The following is a 20,193-nucleotide window of genomic DNA, read 5'->3' as shown; positions in this document are numbered from 1 at the left end:
CTGGAATACTGCATCTATACCTATACTCATCCTGTATTTATATACGGTGTAGTCCGGTCATCTCTCCTTCGACCCGTCTCTCCTTCGATCCACTGTCCCCTAGTGCCCAAAGATAGAACTTAATTTTCCAACGGTAGACACCGCACGGGTCGAGCACAGGGTATTGGGTATCGGAGCGCGCGGTGGTAGATACAGAGAGCCGAAGCCGACTTTAGTTGGGTTATAGACCGAAATTACACGTACGAAGGACGTACAATGGTGCGACGGAGTGGTCGGCGGTGAAATCGATCCCCTATATAACAGTATCCATAAATAAATTCCGATCTTGTTAGACGCGCGACAGAGCGGCGCGGAAACTTTCGCGAAAGCTTGTACCATGCCTGCCTACTTTTTCGTCGACGCGCAACACAGGGTTGCTTGCAAAGAGGCAACCACTGTTGCAGTTTTCTCCTGAGTTTAGATATGTCCCTGATGGGGTTGCCTACTCGCAGACGGATCTTAATCCGGTAAAGCTCGGAAGAATTAATCATACAATGTTGCACTGTAAATTCAAATTTGACATATGGCATACACTCGCATGTAAGACGCCGAGTGAGCATGCGGCAGCTGGCAATCAACGTGTCGAGTCGGCGATTCACCAACAGCTGTTCCCCTCCCACCCACAGTGTGGTGTGTAATGTATCACACGTCGATACGCCGTATCGTAGAGCCCAGGAGTATAAGCAACCCCACGAGATTTAGCAAATACAGTGTAATAAAGAGGTGCTATGATACTTAGTTACACGCTTACATGCGGATATCTGTACTATTTCATTCAAAATTATAAATATCTAATGGATGGGATTCAAAAGAAATTGAATTTTTAACAAAATGAATCATATACGATTGTTTTAATTTTAGTTTGAATTTTTATTCCCTTGGCTATTACATCAAGTAATTAAATTTGTAATATTACTGGGATGTATTCACAAAGAAAATACGTGAACGTCTGTGTAAACAGTATGCGTACTCACGTGATGCGACTAATGTCGTCGTTGTACGACGGGAGCGAATTCAGCCTTCACGACAGAGGGGGCACAGGATTAGTCACCGTTGGCAACGATCGGCAGCTGGGGCTTGCAAATTTGAGTGGGTATTCAAAGAAGCACAAAGTCCGTAAGCGCGCGAGCTCTGCCACAGCGAAAATTTTAGCACCACAAACCACCGCCAGAAGAAATCAAAAGTCCGTATCGGAGACCCGCGTTCGCGCAATTCTGCTACGAATAGTCTGAATAATTAACTGACTATCCAATCTGCCCTGCAAAAGTACGCTGTCAACTCTACACGCCGTTCCGAGCTTACGACGAGGACTCTCGCGACACTGTGGTGGGAGCGGGCCGAGAGTCGCAAGGGTGCTTTAGGGTGGCCCAGGGTGAAACCCAGTCGAAGTCGCCGGCGCAGACGCCGGCGCGGGCGCCCTGAAGGCTCCCCTCTACTCATCGACGACGAAACTCATACCGAGCCGTGTCGCGTGTAGTAGACAGCGTGGATTAGACAGTTTTTTTAAAACTTTTTTCAAACACAAGCCGGTATCCCTCAATCAAATTCACATCAAACTGGGCTCACCTTCGCTACCATTGTCTATTCGCAATCGTGACAACCGAACGAGAGCAATTCATTCATTATACGTTCCTGAAGAGACTTTCCTTTATCCGCGTGAAAATCGTTTTGCAGTAGAGGTACCCTATTGTGCTATACGAGTTGGACGGTAATTAAATACCGGAGCAATTTACCCTCGAATGACTTGTTTGTACTTACAAGGCAGGTCACCTTACTGTACCCCCACAACCTTGGTCAGAAAAATTATATTTTGTAGTTCACACCAAAGTATAAACCATCACAAAAAATTAGCGGCCCACTCGCATATTTAAGGGGTGAAATTAATTCTCAAAAATCGGTAGTTTTTTCATTTTTCGCTGATATCTTCGAAACAAAAATAGATACGGCAAAAGTTTAAATAGCAAAGCTGTTCATTTTTCAGTGCTCTGCAATAATATGTAGTCGAAAATTAGAAACAATTTTTTTATTTTTTTTATTTAAAAAAAAAGTGTTTTTTAATACATTTTTTGTCATTTGATCACTGAAAAAGTTCTTATTTCGCCTGAAAATTAAACAAGGTTGACAAATCCGTCAAACGGAATATGTTTATATTTATATATAGGTTTAGTAAATCCACATATGCTGTTCCACCCTTATCGTAAAATACTCATAAATCTTTTACATCTAGTTTAGTTTTGTGCATCCATTTTAGTACAAGCGAATAAGTATCACATGATTTTTTTTCATTTTATATAAAACTTTATTTAACATGCATGTCGTTTTTTTATTTACTAGAAACCTTTAATTCATATATTATATAGCTATTAAAATGTCTAGTACTCATGACAGGAAAAAAGTAGACAATGCACTTATCAGTTTCTTCATTTCGTATTATAGAATGTATTCATTGCAATAATGATACTCCTCAAAGAGGTGTTCGAGACACAAAGGTTTTTTGCACCACGAACATGTTATAACAGCTAAATCACCACAAATGTGACATCGTGGTTCCGAATTATCTCCAAAACCAAACGTCACCGGATTGATGAACTCAGGGGCTGTTTTTTCTATGTACCCACTTTTGTACCATGCATATTTAAGCATATTAATATAACTTGGGGAAGACAGTTGATTGTGAACAAGTGACTGCAGTTTGATGATGTTATTCCTTAAATGCAGATTTATATCGCTATCGGAAAGAATTACTATATCTGAAAAATGCCGAACAAAATTTTTCCATATTCGAAAACCAAACACATCTAATGGTTGTATTTGTTCTGTTGTCCCTTTTGGAATAATTTTTAATACAATTTTTTCGTTAGGAGGAGTTACTACATCAACTACTTCTGAACAGTGTCCACTCCAGGAGTCGATTAAAAGCGCACTGTTGTCGCCAACATTCGGAAAATAGATTTCGGTTAGCCACTGTTTGAAATGATCTGTCGAAAAAATGAAAAAAATATTTAATTTGATTTGGTTCGCAATATTTAATATGCCACAAGAATGTATAATTTAAATAGTTCTTACCTGATGTTAACTTTCCAGATTCCGATGCCGAAACAAAAACGTTTGTGGGTTTGAACAACGTTTTTTCTACGCGTGGGCCAAAGTCACCACCGATTTCTTTTAATACAAGATATAAAGGTGAAAGTAATTTTCCATCGGCTGATATCGTTGGTTGAATCGTATAAGAATGAGTTGTTGAAGATATCGATTGAACAACGCATTCAATTTCTTTTGATCCTTGGTTTGCAAGAGTGCGACCAGAATGCATTTCAAATTGAAATCCACTTTGATCTGAATTGTAAACGTTTTCCAGACCAAGGTCGTTGATAACAGATTTAATGTTATTTGTAAACTCTTCAGCTGACTTTTTAAGATTTTTTGAGTCTTCTAAAGTTTTCCGGGTAATAAATTTTGTAATTTTCCGAGACGTAATGCGATGTGCTCTTTTGAACTTATTCACCCATTTTTTGACGCTTTGAATCGTGCATCGGAATTCATGAAATTTTTATGTGCGGTCAAAGCCCATCGTCGCAAATCAATATCGTGTACTATCTTGCCACATTCAGTTGCTTCAATGAAGCGATTTAAAGTATATTGAGATATCTCATTTAATTTTTCTTTAAAAGTCCCACCTTTATTGATTTGATGAGCCCAACGCTTCAATTGTGTTTTAGAAATCACTTTTTTAAAACGGTGTGCAACTGTACGAATATTAAAATTTTTTGTTTTTCCACTTCTCCAAAACTCCACAGCTTTCTTCTTGTAATCGAATGAAATCTCATCTTCATTTTTTGTACATTGAGAGTCATCTGCCTCATCAGATGAAATTGAATCCCATTCCAATTCACTGTCTTCTATACTTTCAGGCTCATGGTGTTTGAATTGTTCTTGAAATTCCAAGCTTTCGTCTTCTTCAATTTCGATTCTCGTGTATGTGTTTATGCTTTCAATTAAAAACTCTTTAATTGTATCTGCTAATTTCATTTCATTCTCATTCACTGGTGTTTCGGGCAAATTCATCATCATAAAATAAGTCGACAAAATATTTATGATATTCACGGGATTCACATACATTTTTGAAAAAGTTCACAGTATTCAATACGTTCTTAATAATGCACTCCTATAACCAGAGAACTTTAATGAACGGAAACCGTCAATACTAACTTAAATGTGGCAAGAGTCAGTTTATATAGAGCCTCATTATTTACTGATATGACGGTATTAAACATCTCAAATAGAATATCATGAAAAAATAAAACGTATTTCAAACAGTCGACTTCACAGTTTGATTATGATAAGAACATGTAATCAGTCCAAATCTATAAAAAAATTTGCGTTTGAAAAAATAACTTTCCGGTTCCATGACCTCTTGAGACGTGAAAAACAAATGTAGGTTGATATCATTAAATGTGGAGTCGGAACAATTACGTTTTATTATGAAATGATAGAGAAAGATGGGTAAAAAAACCCTTTTTTTATGAAAATAAAAAACAAAAAAAATCTATATAATTTCCGACTACATAATATTGCAGAGCACTGAAAAATGAACAACTTTGCTATTTAAACTTTTGCCGTATCTATTTTTGTTTCGAAGATATCAGCGAAAAACGAAAAAACCACCGATTTTTGAGAATTAATTTCACCCCTTAAATATGCGAGCGGGCCGCTAATTTTTTGTAAGGGTTTATACTTTGGTGTGAACTACAAAATATAATTTTTCTGACCCAGGTTGTGGGGGTACAGTAAGGTGACCTTCCTTTTAGACTTGTAGTATTGTATTCTTCCACACTGATCTTAATAAAATTCGAGAACAGAAATATATTTCAATTGTCAGATTTTTTATACGCCCCCCCCCCCCCCCCCCCGCCTTCGTAAAATGTTTTGTATTATCTGTGAGAAATGAATATAAAATTTACAAGTCCATTGGCTACAAAATTGTAATTAATTTTAGATTTCGGACTTGGGGAAAAGCAATGAGAAAGATTGATAGATTTACAGAAAATTATCTTTATTGATAAAATAATAAATACGGGTATAGTAAATATATTTTTCATCAACTTGAATGATGCATCTCAAGTAATTAAGCTGTCAAATAATTATACAATTTTATCATTGTCAAAAAAAAAAAACGTTGAAAAAATACCACGGCGTGATTCATTAACAGTGGAATGCTTTCAGAGCAAATTGATATATCGAGTACTTAACGACTATGTACATACAATTATTGCTATCACATACATCAATGAAGGAAATCAAGCGCTAGACCAATATCCTAACCACTTGAGGGTGCTTCAGACATCAGTGAATACAATCATGAAAAATTAAGAAAAATTAAGAAAAAAGTCTGTAAAACCAAAAAATAATGCAGTATTCTTATAACCTGACATATATTATTCACATTTACATTTGACGCTAGCCTTGATCGCTGTTCCCTCTGCTCCATTCATTGATGCAGTGAATAGCATTACAATTGTCTAATTATTTAATTAATAATTATTCAACAGTTATATTTAAACGCTTATAAATGCTAAGTTTTGTTTTTTTTTTTGTTTATTTCTTTTTAGTTTTATTTTTAAATATGTATAAATAAAATCCGATCAAGATGTAAAGAGTAATTGATTAATTTCATTTGCAGAGTTTGCCACGGGGAACATAAACCAGAGTCAATGAAAGTTTCCCACGGACAGATACACGATGTTATATTGTATGCTGATTATCTTAGGCTGTAACTCTACCTTAAGTATAGTTCGTGTTTCGGAACGTCAGTCATTCTCAAAAAAGAGTTGGGACAGATGTGGAAGTCTTTCACTTAACAAGTCTCTTGGGCATGCGATCCGCGGAGTGCTGCTGCTCCATCGTAAAAACTTATGCTAATCGGATGCTCTGGATTATTTGGAAGATAGCTGTGAAGCAAAAGAGTTCCAGTTAGTTATTGCTGGTTCGAACAGCTCCAATAAAAGTAAATTACAGCTTACCTGATCCACATACGACAAATATGAATAGAGCTAGCAACCAAGGACCAACGGGCGACGCATCCTCCGTAGCTTTCTAGCAAGAATCGGATGGTATTAGAAAATTGATTATAATTCGTTTGTGTTGAGTGTAATTGCAATTCCGAATTTCTAGTTAACTAAATGTTAAATTAGGGATAGACAGGCGGCCAATAGATAAACAGAGGTTCTGTAAGCAGAGCCAAACTTTCCATATGGTGTGACAAGTAGGCGGCATGAGAGCGGGTGGGCGAATAAATTTCCTTGAAGAGGCGAGAAATGTAGTTTTTATCACGACAACATAGCCAGCTGTTTAACATATAGAAATGTTTATTTCGTTAACTTACCGATGACTTGGGGACGTTCCCCCGTAACGTAATATTTTTCGTCGCCTTTTCGTTCGCGATGCGCATTCTCTGTTTCGGTGCCATTTTATTGGGGGATTGTATTATACCACAGCGGAGAACAATGCGGCGCGTATTACAGTCAGTCAGTTCGAACTGATGTCAATTGCGTGACAGAAGTCGTATGGCTGCTACAAACTGACGAGACACGTTTGCTGGCGTACAACGTAACCCCGGAAACTTTGGGCTCAGTTCCCCTCCGTTCCGCTGACGCGTGCGTCGCTTACGCGTTGCCACAAATCAACCAATTGCCAACGGGAGATATAAGCCCACCCACAATCCTGTGCGGCAACACGTTTCCACTGCTCTAGTCAAGCTAACGTGATCTTCTTTATGTACTTTTAACTGTAACGTCTTCTTCCATGAATTATTATTGTGCATTGATAGTATATTTATTTCTAACTTTATTCCATTGATTCTCCTTCGCAGTGATTATTGAACTCGAATGCTTGCGCCTCACTGAAGCTCCGCTTATTATGCTAAACCGCGAAATCTACTTAGTTTCAACGGACATATGGTATTTTTATTCAATAATATCCACCGCGAAGTGGTTTTATCGCAGCTGACTGAACTTTGTGCCAAATATAATTTTATTACCTTTTAATTAGTCTTTGACCCAATAAAATTTACAATCTGGAGCAGTAGAAGCGTCGATGTTCCATGAGAAGTAACAGTTTACATTGTTTCATGGAGGAAGGCGAAATTTGAATCTATTCAAAGATTACCAACATTTAATTATTAAGATCATCTGAGTACCAAGTTGAAAGAGAATCTCTTGTAAAACTTGCCACGGTTAGACAGCTCTATTCCAGATTCATTTGTTTCGAAATTCAACACCTTTTTCCAGTTTTTCAAGGATAAAATTGTTCTATCGACACTACCCAACGGGCTCGCACCGACATTCGTAGCAGCCAAAGTAGTGTCGGTACATAAGTATGAGATTGAGTCGGTACGAAGTGAGTACGTAAAATACTTGTCGACTGCGACTTAGAATTGTCGATCAGCTCGATCATCCCCGTGAGGAGACGCGAAACCGCGTCCACCGTCGACCATCTCCAACGACCACCTCCTACCACCACTGAAAACCTCAAACCACCTCCGATCATCTCCTACCATCTCCGACCACCTCCGATCACCTTCGACCACCTCCTACTACGGCCGATCACCTCTAACATCGAAAAGCAGAATTGTTTTTCGAAAAGTGTTCGTATGGAAAAAAATTCATAGTAGCTGTGATACATCACGGACGCGCTAATTTTGATCGAGATGAAACGGATGCTCCGTATATGAGATAGTATGTAACGCAGTTTCCTGATTTAAAGACCTAAAAAGGTGATTGTCAGCGATTTTTCTTTTTCTTTCTTTTTGTACGGGGAGAGATAGAACGAAGCTTCTTAAAACTTCGAGTGTATTCTAACTCACATTTAAAAGGTACGAGCAAAAATTTTTATCATCCAACTGTCGCAGAACGGCAGCGTTATTAGCTAACCCGTTAACTGAAGAATACATCTTTAGTTAACGGCTGACCATCAAAGGGCCTAGCCGCTTGAGTCTGGAATCGGCTGGAAGGACAAAGTGCGTGTTTCATGTCTGAAATGTAAAAGCTAAAATCATTATACATCATATCATATCATCATACACCATATGTCATACATCATACATCACGCATCATACATCATACGTAGTATTAAAGTTCGGAACCAAATTTTGGATGTTCGGATGTTCGGATGTTCGGAATTTCAGAAAGCGACGTCACCCGAAATTTTTTTTCTCTTGATGTCATCGATCTATACAGACGAAAATCAGTTGGCCGAATTCCTCAGTCCGGAAACCACCGCGCAGTAGAGCGGACGTATGAGAATCGCGCTCCGCAGACTTCGAGTACCGGGCTCTCTATCTCCTGGATCCCGTGCTCCAGGTCCGTTACCTGGTGCAACTCGACTTTCAGGACAAGAGCTCCGTAGTTTCTACGCTCCAAGTCCGCTACCTGGTGGAATTCGACTTCCAGGACAAGCGCTCCGTAGTTTCTGCGCTCAAGGTTAACTACCTGGTGAAACTTAACATCCAGGACATGCGCTCCGTGGTTCCTGCGCTCCAGGTCCGCTACATGGTGAAACTTGACTTCAGGGAGAGGACGAGGAGGATGAGGAGGTTGAGGAAGACGGGGAGAACAAGGAGGAGATCGTTGGAGGTGATTTAAGCTGGTTGGCGGTCGATAGATTTGTGCACGGTAAGTATAAAATTTTTATAATATTTAATGGAAATTGTAATTATATTTTATCGAAAATTTTGTAAACTTGTCATGTTTACATTGAATTATTGCAATTCATTTTTCGCGCGAGCACAAATTCAGTAGCTATAAATGCGCGAATGAAATTTATTATATTATTATTTAATTAATCAATTATAGTAATGCTTACAGAATATTTTTGATGTGTTCTTATACTGAAAACATTTATCACTATTCAAAGTATAACCCGAGGTGGTTATCGGTGGTTGTTGGAGGTGGTTGGCGGTGGTTGGAGGTCGTCGGAGGTGGACGAGGAGGAGGACAAGGATTTTTGCTCGGTGAGGTTAACATTTTTATAATATTATATGTCAATTGTGATTATAGTTCATCTAAAATTTTTCAAACTTGTCATGTTTACAATAAATTATTTCAATTCACTTTTCGCATCAAATTCATTAGCTGTCAATGCGCTAATAAAATTTCTATGATTTCTTATCTCACAATCTTCTTAGTAAAATGTGTCGATAAAAAAAATTATATTAATCCTTACACAATATTTTTAATGTGTTCTAATACTGAAAATATTTATTAGTATTCGAGGTATAACCCGAGGTGGTTAGCGGTGGTCGTTGGAGGTGGTCGGAGGTGGACGAGGAGGAGGACGAGGAAGACGAGGAGAACAAGGTGGACGGGGAGGACGAGGATTTGTGCACGGGAAATGAAACATTTTTTTAATATTTAATGGCAATCGTAATTATATTTTATCTAAGATTTTTTGAACTTATCATGTTCACAATAAATTATTTCAATTCAATTTTCGAGCCCAAATTCAGTAGTTGTCAATGCCCTGTTAAAATTTCTATAATTTCTTATAATTTCCTCATAATCTTCTTAGTAGAATGTGCCAATGATAAAATTATATTAATCCTTACACGATATTTCTGATGTGTTCTGATTTTCAATATTGATATTTATTGATATTCCAGGTATAAACCGAGGTGGTAAGCGGTGGTCGTTGGAGGTGGTTGGCAGTGGTTGGAGGTGGTCGAGCTGGACGAGGAGGTAGACGAGGAGGACGAGAATTGATGCTCGGTGAGTTTAAGATTTTTATGATATTTGATGAAGTAGGATCAGGAGTAGGAATAGGAGTAGGATCAAAAGGAGGAGTGGGAGTAGGATCAGGAATGGGATCAGGAGTGGGAGTAGGAGGAGAAGTAGGATAAGAAGTAGGAGTAGGAGTGTTAGGAGTTGGAGTTCCCAACTCAACCCAACCCAACCCAATTGGTCCGCTTACCCTACCCTACCCCCCACCCTACCCCACCCTACCCTACCCTTCCCGCCCCTACCCTCCTCCAATACTTCTACTCCTACTCCTGCTCCTACTTCTACTTCAATTTTACTCCTACTTCTACTACGATCTTACTCGAACTCCTGATCCTACTCCTATTCTTACTCTCACTCTTGAACCTACTCTTGATCCTACTTCTATTCCTACTCCTACTCCTAATTCTAAATATGAATGTTATGGGATATATGTATAGACTGCGTGTCGAATTGTATCCCATATCGAAACGAACAATTCTTTTATTGTCATATTATACCCGATTATAGTAGATAATCTAGTATGTTTCCTAGCAAATTATAAAATTTATAGTTTGCATCACGTAATAATCATAAATTAATCAGGTACATCAATGTCGTACATGGACCGCATATACATTTACACTTTTTGGTCTCTGCATCATTATAACATATGATCGATTTTTATTCATGATCTATGTATACATTCTTCTCTCGGGTACCTATACTTTAATTAAATCACTGTTTTGCTACGAATTTTGAATGTTATTAGTTCTCATTATTAATTTCTTGTATCGCCGACAAGTCGGTAAGTACACTCAGGCCAAGTACTGGCTTGGGCCTACCATTGCGAAGACTGTGTTACTCGGAAGGTGAATGCAGCCAGCATCTTGTCGAAATCGGAAACTCTGTGATGTTCTACGATAAGTTCTCAATTCTACCATTGGATTATCTCACGGAGCAATTTACGGATGTCACATCTGAGCCCATGAGGGCAACTGTCTTTATATTCTTCATCCGATAGTAAGGCTAACCCCTTTGTATTTTTGACGAAAATTTTTTGAAAAGTGCCGGAATAAATTCTTTCATGCACTATTTCGATGTGATTTTGCGGAAAAAGTCGATTGAGCGCAGTCCCAATACGCTACGATCAACGCATCGAAAGTTACAGCCAAAAAACGATAACCTGTGTTTCCGACATTTTTCAGCAGGTGCTTTTTTCCTCGTATCTTCTCTCCTGTTGATCCCACGCTCCTTTCGCTGCGTTGTCCGAGTTCCTGGGGGTCCAATTAGTCAGGAAAGGGTCTTACAAATCGAATCTGAGACCTGAAATTTTCGCTCGAAAAATGAAGAAAAAGTAAGGCCCTTTGCATTTTTTGCGAAAATTTTTGCGATTTTGAAAAGTGCTGGAATAAATTCTTTCCTGCACTATTTTGACGTAATTCTGCGAGAGAAATCGATTGGGCGCAGTCCCAATACGCTGCGATCAACGCATCGAAAGTTACAGCCGAAAAACGAGAACCTGAAATTTCGACATTTTTCATCAGTTGCTTTTTTGCTCGCCGTTTCTCTCCTCTTGGTCCCACGTTCTTTTTGCCGCGTTTTCTGAGTTCCTAGGGGTCTAATTGGTCAGGTAAGGGTCATTTAAATTGAATCGGAGACCAAAATAATTCGCTCGAAAAATGAAGAAAAAGTAAGGCTAACCCCTTTGCATTCTTTGCGAAAATTTTCGCGATTTTGAAAAGTGCTGGAATAAATTCTTTCCTGCACTATTTTGACGTAATTCTGCGAGAGAAATCGATTGGGCGCAGTCCCAATACGCTGCGATCAACGCATCGAAAGTTACAGCCGAAAAACGAGAACCTGAAATTTCGACATTTTTCATCAGTTGCTTTTTTGCTCGCCGTTTCTCTCCTCTTGGTCCCACGTTCTTTTTGCCGCGTTTTCTGAGTTCCTAGGGGTCTAATTGGTCAGGTAAGGGTCATTTAAATTGAATCGGAGACCAAAATAATTCGCTCGAAAAATGAAGAAAAAGTAAGGCTAACCCCTTTGCATTCTTTGCGAAAATTTTCGCGATTTTGAAAAGTGCTGGAATAAATTCTTTCCTGCACTATTCTGACGTAATTCTGCGAGAGAAATCGATTGGGCGCAGTCCCAATACGCTGCGTCCAACGCATCGAAAGTTACAGCCAAAAAACGAGAACCTGTGTTTTCGACATTTTTCAGCAGGTGATTTTTCGCTCGCTATTTCTCTCCTGTTGGTCCTACGCTTTTTTCGCTGCGTTTTTCGAGTTCCTGAGGGTCCGATTGGTCAGGTAAGGGTCATTCGAATCGAATCTGAGACCAAAAATTTTCGGCTCCAAAAATGAAAAAAAAGTAAGGCTAACCCCTTTGTATTTTTGGCGAAAATTTTCGCGATTTTGAAAAGTGCCGGGATAAATGCTTTCATGCACTATTCCGACGTGATTTTGCGGGAGAAATCGATTGGGCGCATTCCCAATACGCTGCGATCAACGCATCGAAAGTTACAGCCAAAAAACAAAACCTGTGATTATATGAATCCTTACGTAATGTTTTTGACGTGTTCTTATACTGAAAATATTTATTGCTATTCCAGGTACAACCCGAGGTGGTTATCGGTGGTTGTTCGAGGTGGTTGGCGATTGTTGGAGGTGGTCGGAGGTGGACGAGGAGGAGGACGAACGGAACTGAGTCTCAAAGCCCTGTTGATATAAAAGCAGCTATTCGATAGAAATTATAGTTTATAGTTTACACAGCCCATTGCATGATATTTCATTATAAATACGTATGTTTCAATGTATTTAGGAATAATTTATCAAATATACAGAGCTCATGTGCAAATAATATGTAAAATATAATAAATGAATTGATTCGACCGCAGTTTGATGTCTTCATTAGAGCTTTAACAATAAATTTAAGCTTTGTTACTTCTTTTATTTTATTATGGATAATCAAAAACATTTCCGACTATTCGTGCTGTGGAAGGATGGGGATTAAACCAAATGTAGCAAAAGATTAGAAACAGTGTATGTAGAGTACGGGTATTTTTCTAATAATGCAAATAGAATAGAATACCACGCCTTGCGAATTAGCTTTCCAGACAGAGATGAATGATGAATTTTAAGGACTGCATTATCGTTGTTGAATACTCTATGCCTCATGGGAAAAGAAAATCTGTAACGATAAAATTGATGCACCGGATCATCGTCGACTTTAACTTTTGAAATGTCCTACCATTTTCGAACGCCTCCTACGTCCCCCTGCCACCTCCGACCATCAATGGCCACTTTCGACCACCCCCTATCACCTTCTGCCAGCGCCGACCACCTCCTACCATTTCCGAACACCTCCAACCATCCTATTTACCTATATTACTAGATTAGCTATGATATGAAAAGAGCAGAATTATTCATTTCGAAATGGGATTCTATTCGACGCGCGCTCGATGTATTCCATAACATCAGTATTCATAATTATTTCAACAACTTTTCATTTGCTCTCTCGATCTTGAATTTTCATAGGCATAGAATCGAAACGTTGTTTTAGCTGGTCGCAAGTGTTGTATCTACGTTGGGTAGGAAAGCAGAATTGTTTTTCGAAAGGTGTTCGTATGGAAAAAAAATCAGAGTAGCTGTAATACATCACGGACGCGCTAATTTTGATCGAGATGAAACGGATGCTCCGTGTATGAGACAGTATTTAACGCTGCGTAGTGATTTAGAGACCTAGAAAGGTGATAGGGAGAGAAAGAACGACGCTTCTTAACACTTCGAGTGTATTTTAACACACATTTGAAAGATACGAGCGAAATTTTTGATCAACCAACCGTCGCAGAACGGCAGCGTTATTAGCCGACCCGTTCACTGAAGAATATATCTTCAGTCAACGGCTGACCATCGAAGGGCCTGGCCGCTTGAGTCTGGAATCGGCAGGAGAGATAAAGTGTGTATTTCTTGTATGAAATGTGAAACCTAAAATCATTATACATCATATCATATCATCATACATCATACATCGTACATCATAGATCATACATCATACATCATACATCATACATCGTACATCATACATCATCATACATAGTATTAAAGGTCGAAACCAAAGTTTGGAAGTCGGATGTTCAGAAAGTGACGTCACCAATTCAAAATCAGCTAGCCGAATTCCTCAGTCGGGAAACAACCGCGCAGTAGAGCGGACGTATGAGAGTCGCGCTCCGCAAATTTCGAGTACCGGGTTCTCAACCTCCCGGATCTCGCGCTTCGGGTCCGCTACGTATTTCGAGTAACGGGTTCTCAACCTCCCGGATCCCGCGCTTCGGGTCCGCTACGCGGTGAAACTCGACTTCCAGGATAAGCGCTCCGTGGCTCCTCGTTCATGTTTACAATAAATTATTTCAATTCGTTTTTCGCGCAACCCCAAATTCGGTAGCTGTCAGTCCGCTAATAAAATTTCTCGACTTCCAGGATAAGCGCTCCGTGGTTCCTGGTTCATGTTTACAATAAATTATTTCAATTCGTTTTTCGCGCAAGCCGAAATTCAGTAGCTGTCAGTCCGCTATTAAAATTTCTCGACTTCCAGGATAAGCGCTCCGTGGTTCCTGGTTCATGTTTACAATAAATTATTTCAATTCGTTTTTCGCGCAAGCCGAAATTCAGTAGCTGTCAGTCCGCTAATAAAATTTCTCGACTTCCAGGATAAGCGCTCCGTGGTTCCTGGTTCATGTTTACAATAAATTATTTCAATTCGTTTTTCGCGCAACCCCAAATTCGGTAGCTGTCAGTCCGCTAACAAAATTTCTCGACTTCCAGGATAAGCGCTCCGTGGCTCCTCGTTCATGTTTACAATAAATTATTTCAATTCGTTTTCCGCGCAAGCCGAAATTCAGTAGCTGTCAGTCCGCTAATAAAATTTCTCGACTTCCAGGATAAGCGCTCCGTGGTTCCTGGTTCATGTTTACAATAAATTATTTCAATTCGTTTTTCGCGCAACCCCAAATTCGGTAGCTGTCAGTCCGCTAACAAAATTTCTCGACTTCCAGGATAAGCGCTCCGTGGCTCCTCGTTCATGTTTACAATAAATTATTTCAATTCGTTTTTCGCGCAAGCCGAAATTCAGTAGCTGTCAGTCCGCTAATAAAATTTCTCGACTTCCAGGATAAGCGCTCCGTGGTTCCTGGTTCATGTTTACAATAAATTATTTCAATTCGTTTTTCGCGCAAGCCGAAATTCAGTAGCTGTCAGTCCGCTAATAAAATTTCTCGACTTCCAGGATAAGCGCTCCGTGGTTCCTGGTTCATGTTTACAATAAATTATTTCAATTCGTTTTTCGCGCAACCCCAAATTCGGTAGCTGTCAGTCCGCTAACAAAATTTCTCGACTTCCAGGATAAGCGCTCCGTGGCTCCTCGTTCATGTTTACAATAAATTATTTGAATTCGCTTTTCGCGCAAGCCCAAATTCAGTAGCTGTCAGTGCGCTAATAAAATTTCTATAACTTTATAACCTTCTCATAATCTTTCTGGTACATTATATCGATAAAAAATTATATCAAACCTTACACATTATTTTTGATTTGTTCTCACGCTGAAAATATTTATTAGTATTCGAGGTATAACTCGAGGTGGTTGGCGGTTTTCGTTGGAGGTGGTTAGGGGTGGTTGTGGGTAATCTCGGTGATTCAGGAAGAGGGGGACGAGGATTTGTGCTCGGTGAGTAAAACACTTTTATAATATTCGATGGCAATTATAATTATATTTTATCTAAAATATTTCAAACTAGTCATGTTTACATTAAATTATTTCAATTCATTTTTCGCGCAAGCACATATTCATTAGCTATGAGTAAGCTTATACAATTTATTATATTATTAATTAATTAATGAATATTCTTATAATATTTAATGGCAATTGTAATTATGTTGTATTCAAAATTTTTCAAACTTGTCATGCTTACAATAAATTATTTCAATTCGTTTTTCGCGCAAGCACAAATTCAGTAGCTATGAATAAGCTTATACAATTTATTATATTATTAATTGATTAATTAATCAATTACTCAATTATATTAATCCTTATACAATATTTTCGATGTGTTCTTATACTGAAAATATTTATTACTATTCAAGGTATAACCTGAGGTGGTTGAAGGTGGTCGGAGGTGGACGAGGAGGACGAGGATTTGTGCTGGGTGAGTAAAACACTTTTATAATATTTGATGGCAATTGTAATTATATTTCATCTGAAATATTACAAACTTGTCACGTTTACAATAAATTATTTCAATTCATTTTTCGTGCAAGCACATATTCAGTGGCTATGAATAATCTTATACAATTTATTACATTATTAATTGATTAATTAATATTCCTTTAATATTTGATGGCAATTGTAATTATATTTCATCTGAAATATTACAAACTTGTCACGTTTACAATAAATCATTTCAATTCATTTTTCGTGCAAGCACATATTCAGTAGCTATGAATAATCTTATACAATTTATTACATTATTAATTAATTAATTAATATTCCTATAATATTTGATGGCAATTGTAATTATATTTCATCTGAAATATTACAAACTTGTCACGTTTACAATAAATTATTTCAATTCATTTTTCGTGCAAGCACATATTCAGTAGCTATGAATAATCTTATACAATTTATTACATTATTAATTAATTAATTAATATTCCTATAATATTTGATGGCAATTGTAATTATATTTCATCTGAAATATTACAAACTTGTCACGTTTACAACAAATTATTTCAATTCATTTTTCGTGCAAGCACATATTCAGTAGCTGTGAATAATCTTGTACAATTCATTATATTATTAATTAATTGATTAATTACATTAATCCTTACACAATATTTTTGATGTGTTCCTATACTAAAAATATTCATTACTATTCCAGGTATTACCCGAGGTGGTCGGAGGTGGACGAGGAGGAGGACGAGCTGGACGAGGAGGAGGACCAGGTGGACGAGGAGGAGGACGAGGTGGACGAGGAGGAGGCGGGGTGGGCCGTGGGAGAGGACCTCTCCTCTCCTCAGAGGAGGGGAGGGGGAGGGGCAGGGAAGGGGGAGAGGTGGGCGGGGAGGGGAAAGGGAAGGGAAGGGATGGGGGAGAGGTGGGCGGGGAGGGGAAAGGGAAGGGAAGGGAAGGGGAGGGGGAGGGGGCGGGGGCGGGAGGGAGGGAGGGAGGGAGGGAGGGAGGGAGAGAGGGAGGGAGGGCGGGCGGGCGGGCGGGGGAGAGTGGAGGACGGATGTCAATGCGAGCCCGTTAGAGTTAATAGAGCAGTACACCCCCCCGGCCGCCCCCCCGCCCTCCCTCCCTCCCTCTCTCCCTCCCTCCCTCCCTCCCCCGCCCCCCTCCCCCTCCCCTTCCCTTCCCTTCCCTTTCCCCTCCCCGCCCACCTCTCCCCCATCCCTTCCCTTCCCTTTCCCCTCCCCGCCCACCTCTCCCCCTTCCCTGCCCCTCCCCCTCCCCTCCTCTGAGGAGAGGAGAGGTCCTCTCCCACGGCCCACCCCGCCTCCTCCTCGTCCACCTCGTCCTCCTCCTCGTCCACCTGGTCCTCCTCCTCGTCCAGCTCGTCCTCCTCCTCGTCCACCTCCGACCACCTCGGGTAATACCTGGAATAGTAATGAATATTTTTAGTATAGGAACACATCAAAAATATTGTGTAAGGATTAATGTAATTAATCAATTAATTAATAATATAATGAATTGTACAAGATTATTCACAGCTACTGAATATGTGCTTGCACGAAAAATGAATTGAAATAATTTGTTGTAAACGTGACAAGTTTGTAATATTTCAGATGAAATATAATTACAATTGCCATCAAATATTATAGGAATATTAATTAATTAATTAATAATGTAATAAATTGTATAAGATTATTCATAGCTACTGAATATGTGCTTGCACGAAAAATGAATTGAAATAATTTATTGTAAACGTGACAAGTTTGTAATATTTCAGATGAAATATAATTACAATTGCCATCAAATATTATAGGAATATTAATTAATTAATTAATAATGTAATAAATTGTATAAGATTATTCATAGCTACTGAATATGTGCTTGCACGAAAAATGAATTGAAATGATTTATTGTAAACGTGACAAGTTTGTAATATTTCAGATGAAATATAATTACAATTGCCATCAAATATTAAAGGAATATTAATTAATCAATTAATAATGTAATAAATTGTATAAGATTATTCATAGCCACTGAATATGTGCTTGCACGAAAAATGAATTGAAATAATTTATTGTAAACGTGACAAGTTTGTAATATTTCAGATGAAATATAATTACAATTGCCATCAAATATTATAAAAGTGTTTTACTCACCCAGCACAAATCCTCGTCCTCCTCGTCCACCTCCGACCACCTTCAACCACCTCAGGTTATACCTTGAATAGTAATAAATATTTTCAGTATAAGAACACATCGAAAATATTGTATAAGGATTAATATAATTGAGTAATTGATTAATTAATCAATTAATAATATAATAAATTGTATAAGCTTATTCATAGCTACTGAATTTGTGCTTGCGCGAAAAACGAATTGAAATAATTTATTGTAAGCATGACAAGTTTGAAAAATTTTGAATACAACATAATTACAATTGCCATTAAATATTATAAGAATATTCATTAATTAATTAATAATATAATAAATTGTATAAGCTTACTCATAGCTAATGAATATGTGCTTGCGCGAAAAATGAATTGAAATAATTTAATGTAAACATGACTAGTTTGAAATATTTTAGATAAAATATAATAATAATTGCCATCGAATATTATAAAAGTGTTTTACTCACCGAGCACAAATCCTCGTCCCCCTCTTCCTGAATCACCGAGATTACCCACAACCACCCCTAACCACCTCCAACGAAAACCGCCAACCACCTCGAGTTATACCTCGAATACTAATAAATATTTTCAGCGTGAGAACAAATCAAAAATAATGTGTAAGGTTTGATATAATTTTTTATCGATATAATGTACCAGAAAGATTATGAGAAGGTTATAAAGTTATAGAAATTTTATTAGCGCACTGACAGCTACTGAATTTGGGCTTGCGCGAAAAGCGAATTCAAATAATTTATTGTAAACATGAACGAGGAGCCACGGAGCGCTTATCCTGGAAGTCGAGAAATTTTGTTAGCGGACTGACAGCTACCGAATTTGGGGTTGCGCGAAAAACGAATTGAAATAATTTATTGTAAACATGAACCAGGAACCACGGAGCGCTTATCCTGGAAGTCGAGAAATTTTATTAGCGGACTGACAGCTACTGAATTTCGGCTTGCGCGAAAAACGAATTGAAATAATTTATTGTAAACATGAACCAGGAACCACGGAGCGCTTATCCTGGAAGTCGAGAAATTTTAATAGCGGACTGACAGCTACTGAATTTCGGCTTGCGCGAAAAACGAATTGAAATAATTTATTGTAAACATGAACCAGGAACCACGGAGCGCTTATCCTGGAAGTCGAGAAATTTTATTAGCGGACTGACAGCTACCGAATTTGGGGTTGCGCGAAAAACGAATTGAAATAATTTATTGTAAACATGAACGAGGAGCCACGGAGCGCTTATCCTGGAAGTCGAGTTTCACCGCGTAGCGGACCCGAAGCGCGGGATCCGGGAGGTTGAGAACCCGTTACTCGAAATACGTAGCGGACCCGAAGCGCGAGATCCGGGAGGTTGAGAACCCGGTACTCGAAATTTGCGGAGCGCGACTCTCATACGTCCGCTCTACTGCGCGGTTGTTTCCCGACTGAGGAATTCGGCTAGCTGATTTTGAATTGGTGACGTCACTTTCTGAACATCCGACTTCCAAACTTTGGTTTCGACCTTTAATACTATGTATGATGATGTATGATGTACGATGTATGATGTATGATGTATGATGTATGATCTATGATGTACGATGTATGATGTATGATGATATGATATGATGTATAATGATTTTAGGTTTCACATTTCATACAAGAAATACACACTTTATCTCTCCTGCCGATTCCAGACTCAAGCGGCCAGGCCCTTCGATGGTCAGCCGTTGACTGAAGATATATTCTTCAGTGAACGGGTCGGCTAATAACGCTGCCGTTCTGCGACGGTTGGTTGATCAAAAATTTCGCTCGTATCTTTCAAATGTGTGTTAAAATACACTCGAAGTGTTAAGAAGCGTCGTTCTTTCTCTCCCTATCACCTTTCTAGGTCTCTAAATCACTACGCAGCGTTAAATACTGTCTCATACACGGAGCATCCGTTTCATCTCGATCAAAATTAGCGCGTCCGTGATGTATTACAGCTACTCTGATTTTTTTTCCATACGAACACCTTTCGAAAAA

General features: G+C 38.7%; 2 protein-coding genes and 1 long non-coding RNA gene across 4 annotated transcripts in view; 1 reads left to right on the top strand and 2 right to left on the bottom strand.

Annotated features, from left to right (window-relative positions):
* Positions 1-1,361, bottom strand: part of Fstl5 (follistatin-like 5) — a 45,062-nt gene extending 43,701 nt beyond the window's left edge. For both annotated transcript variants that reach the window (XM_046615077.2, XM_046615078.2), the window contains exon 1: positions 1,014-1,361. The gene's annotated coding sequence lies outside the window, so the exon portion shown is untranslated. The remainder of the gene's footprint in view (positions 1-1,013) is intronic.
* Positions 1,362-5,075: 3,714 nt separating this feature from the next.
* Positions 5,076-6,712, bottom strand: LOC124214478 (stress-associated endoplasmic reticulum protein 2). Its single transcript, XM_046616759.1, has 3 exons — positions 6,422-6,712; positions 6,060-6,132; positions 5,076-5,987 (listed from the first exon to the last, which is right to left on the bottom strand). Exons 1-3 carry the CDS (start codon positions 6,503-6,505, stop codon positions 5,950-5,952), a joined length of 195 nt encoding a protein of 64 aa, XP_046472715.1. The 5' UTR covers positions 6,506-6,712; the 3' UTR covers positions 5,076-5,949.
* Positions 6,690-9,790, top strand: LOC138190655 (uncharacterized). Its single transcript, XR_011176665.1, has 4 exons — positions 6,690-8,708; positions 8,950-9,046; positions 9,301-9,458; positions 9,695-9,790. It is a non-coding gene; the product is annotated as an uncharacterized lncRNA (long non-coding RNA).
* Positions 9,791-20,193: the final 10,403 nt, after the last annotated feature.

Source organism: Neodiprion pinetum, chromosome 3 (genome assembly GCF_021155775.2).
Source record: "Neodiprion pinetum isolate iyNeoPine1 chromosome 3, iyNeoPine1.2, whole genome shotgun sequence".
Lineage (NCBI taxonomy): Eukaryota > Metazoa > Arthropoda > Insecta > Hymenoptera > Diprionidae > Neodiprion > Neodiprion pinetum.
This window is presented reverse-complemented; position numbering and strand designations above follow the sequence as displayed.

Excerpts from the sequence above, each read along its gene's own strand:
- LOC124214478 (XM_046616759.1), bottom strand. The coding sequence starts at position 6,505 with ATGGCACCGAAACAGAGAATGCGCATCGCGAACGAAAAGGCGACGAAA. Across the intron at positions 6,133-6,421 it reads GGAACGTCCCCAAGTCATCG|AAAGCTACGGAGGATGCGTC; the intron begins GTAAGTTAACGA and ends GATTCTTGCTAG. Across the intron at positions 5,988-6,059 it reads ATTTGTCGTATGTGGATCAG|CTATCTTCCAAATAATCCAG; the intron begins GTAAGCTGTAAT and ends TTTGCTTCACAG.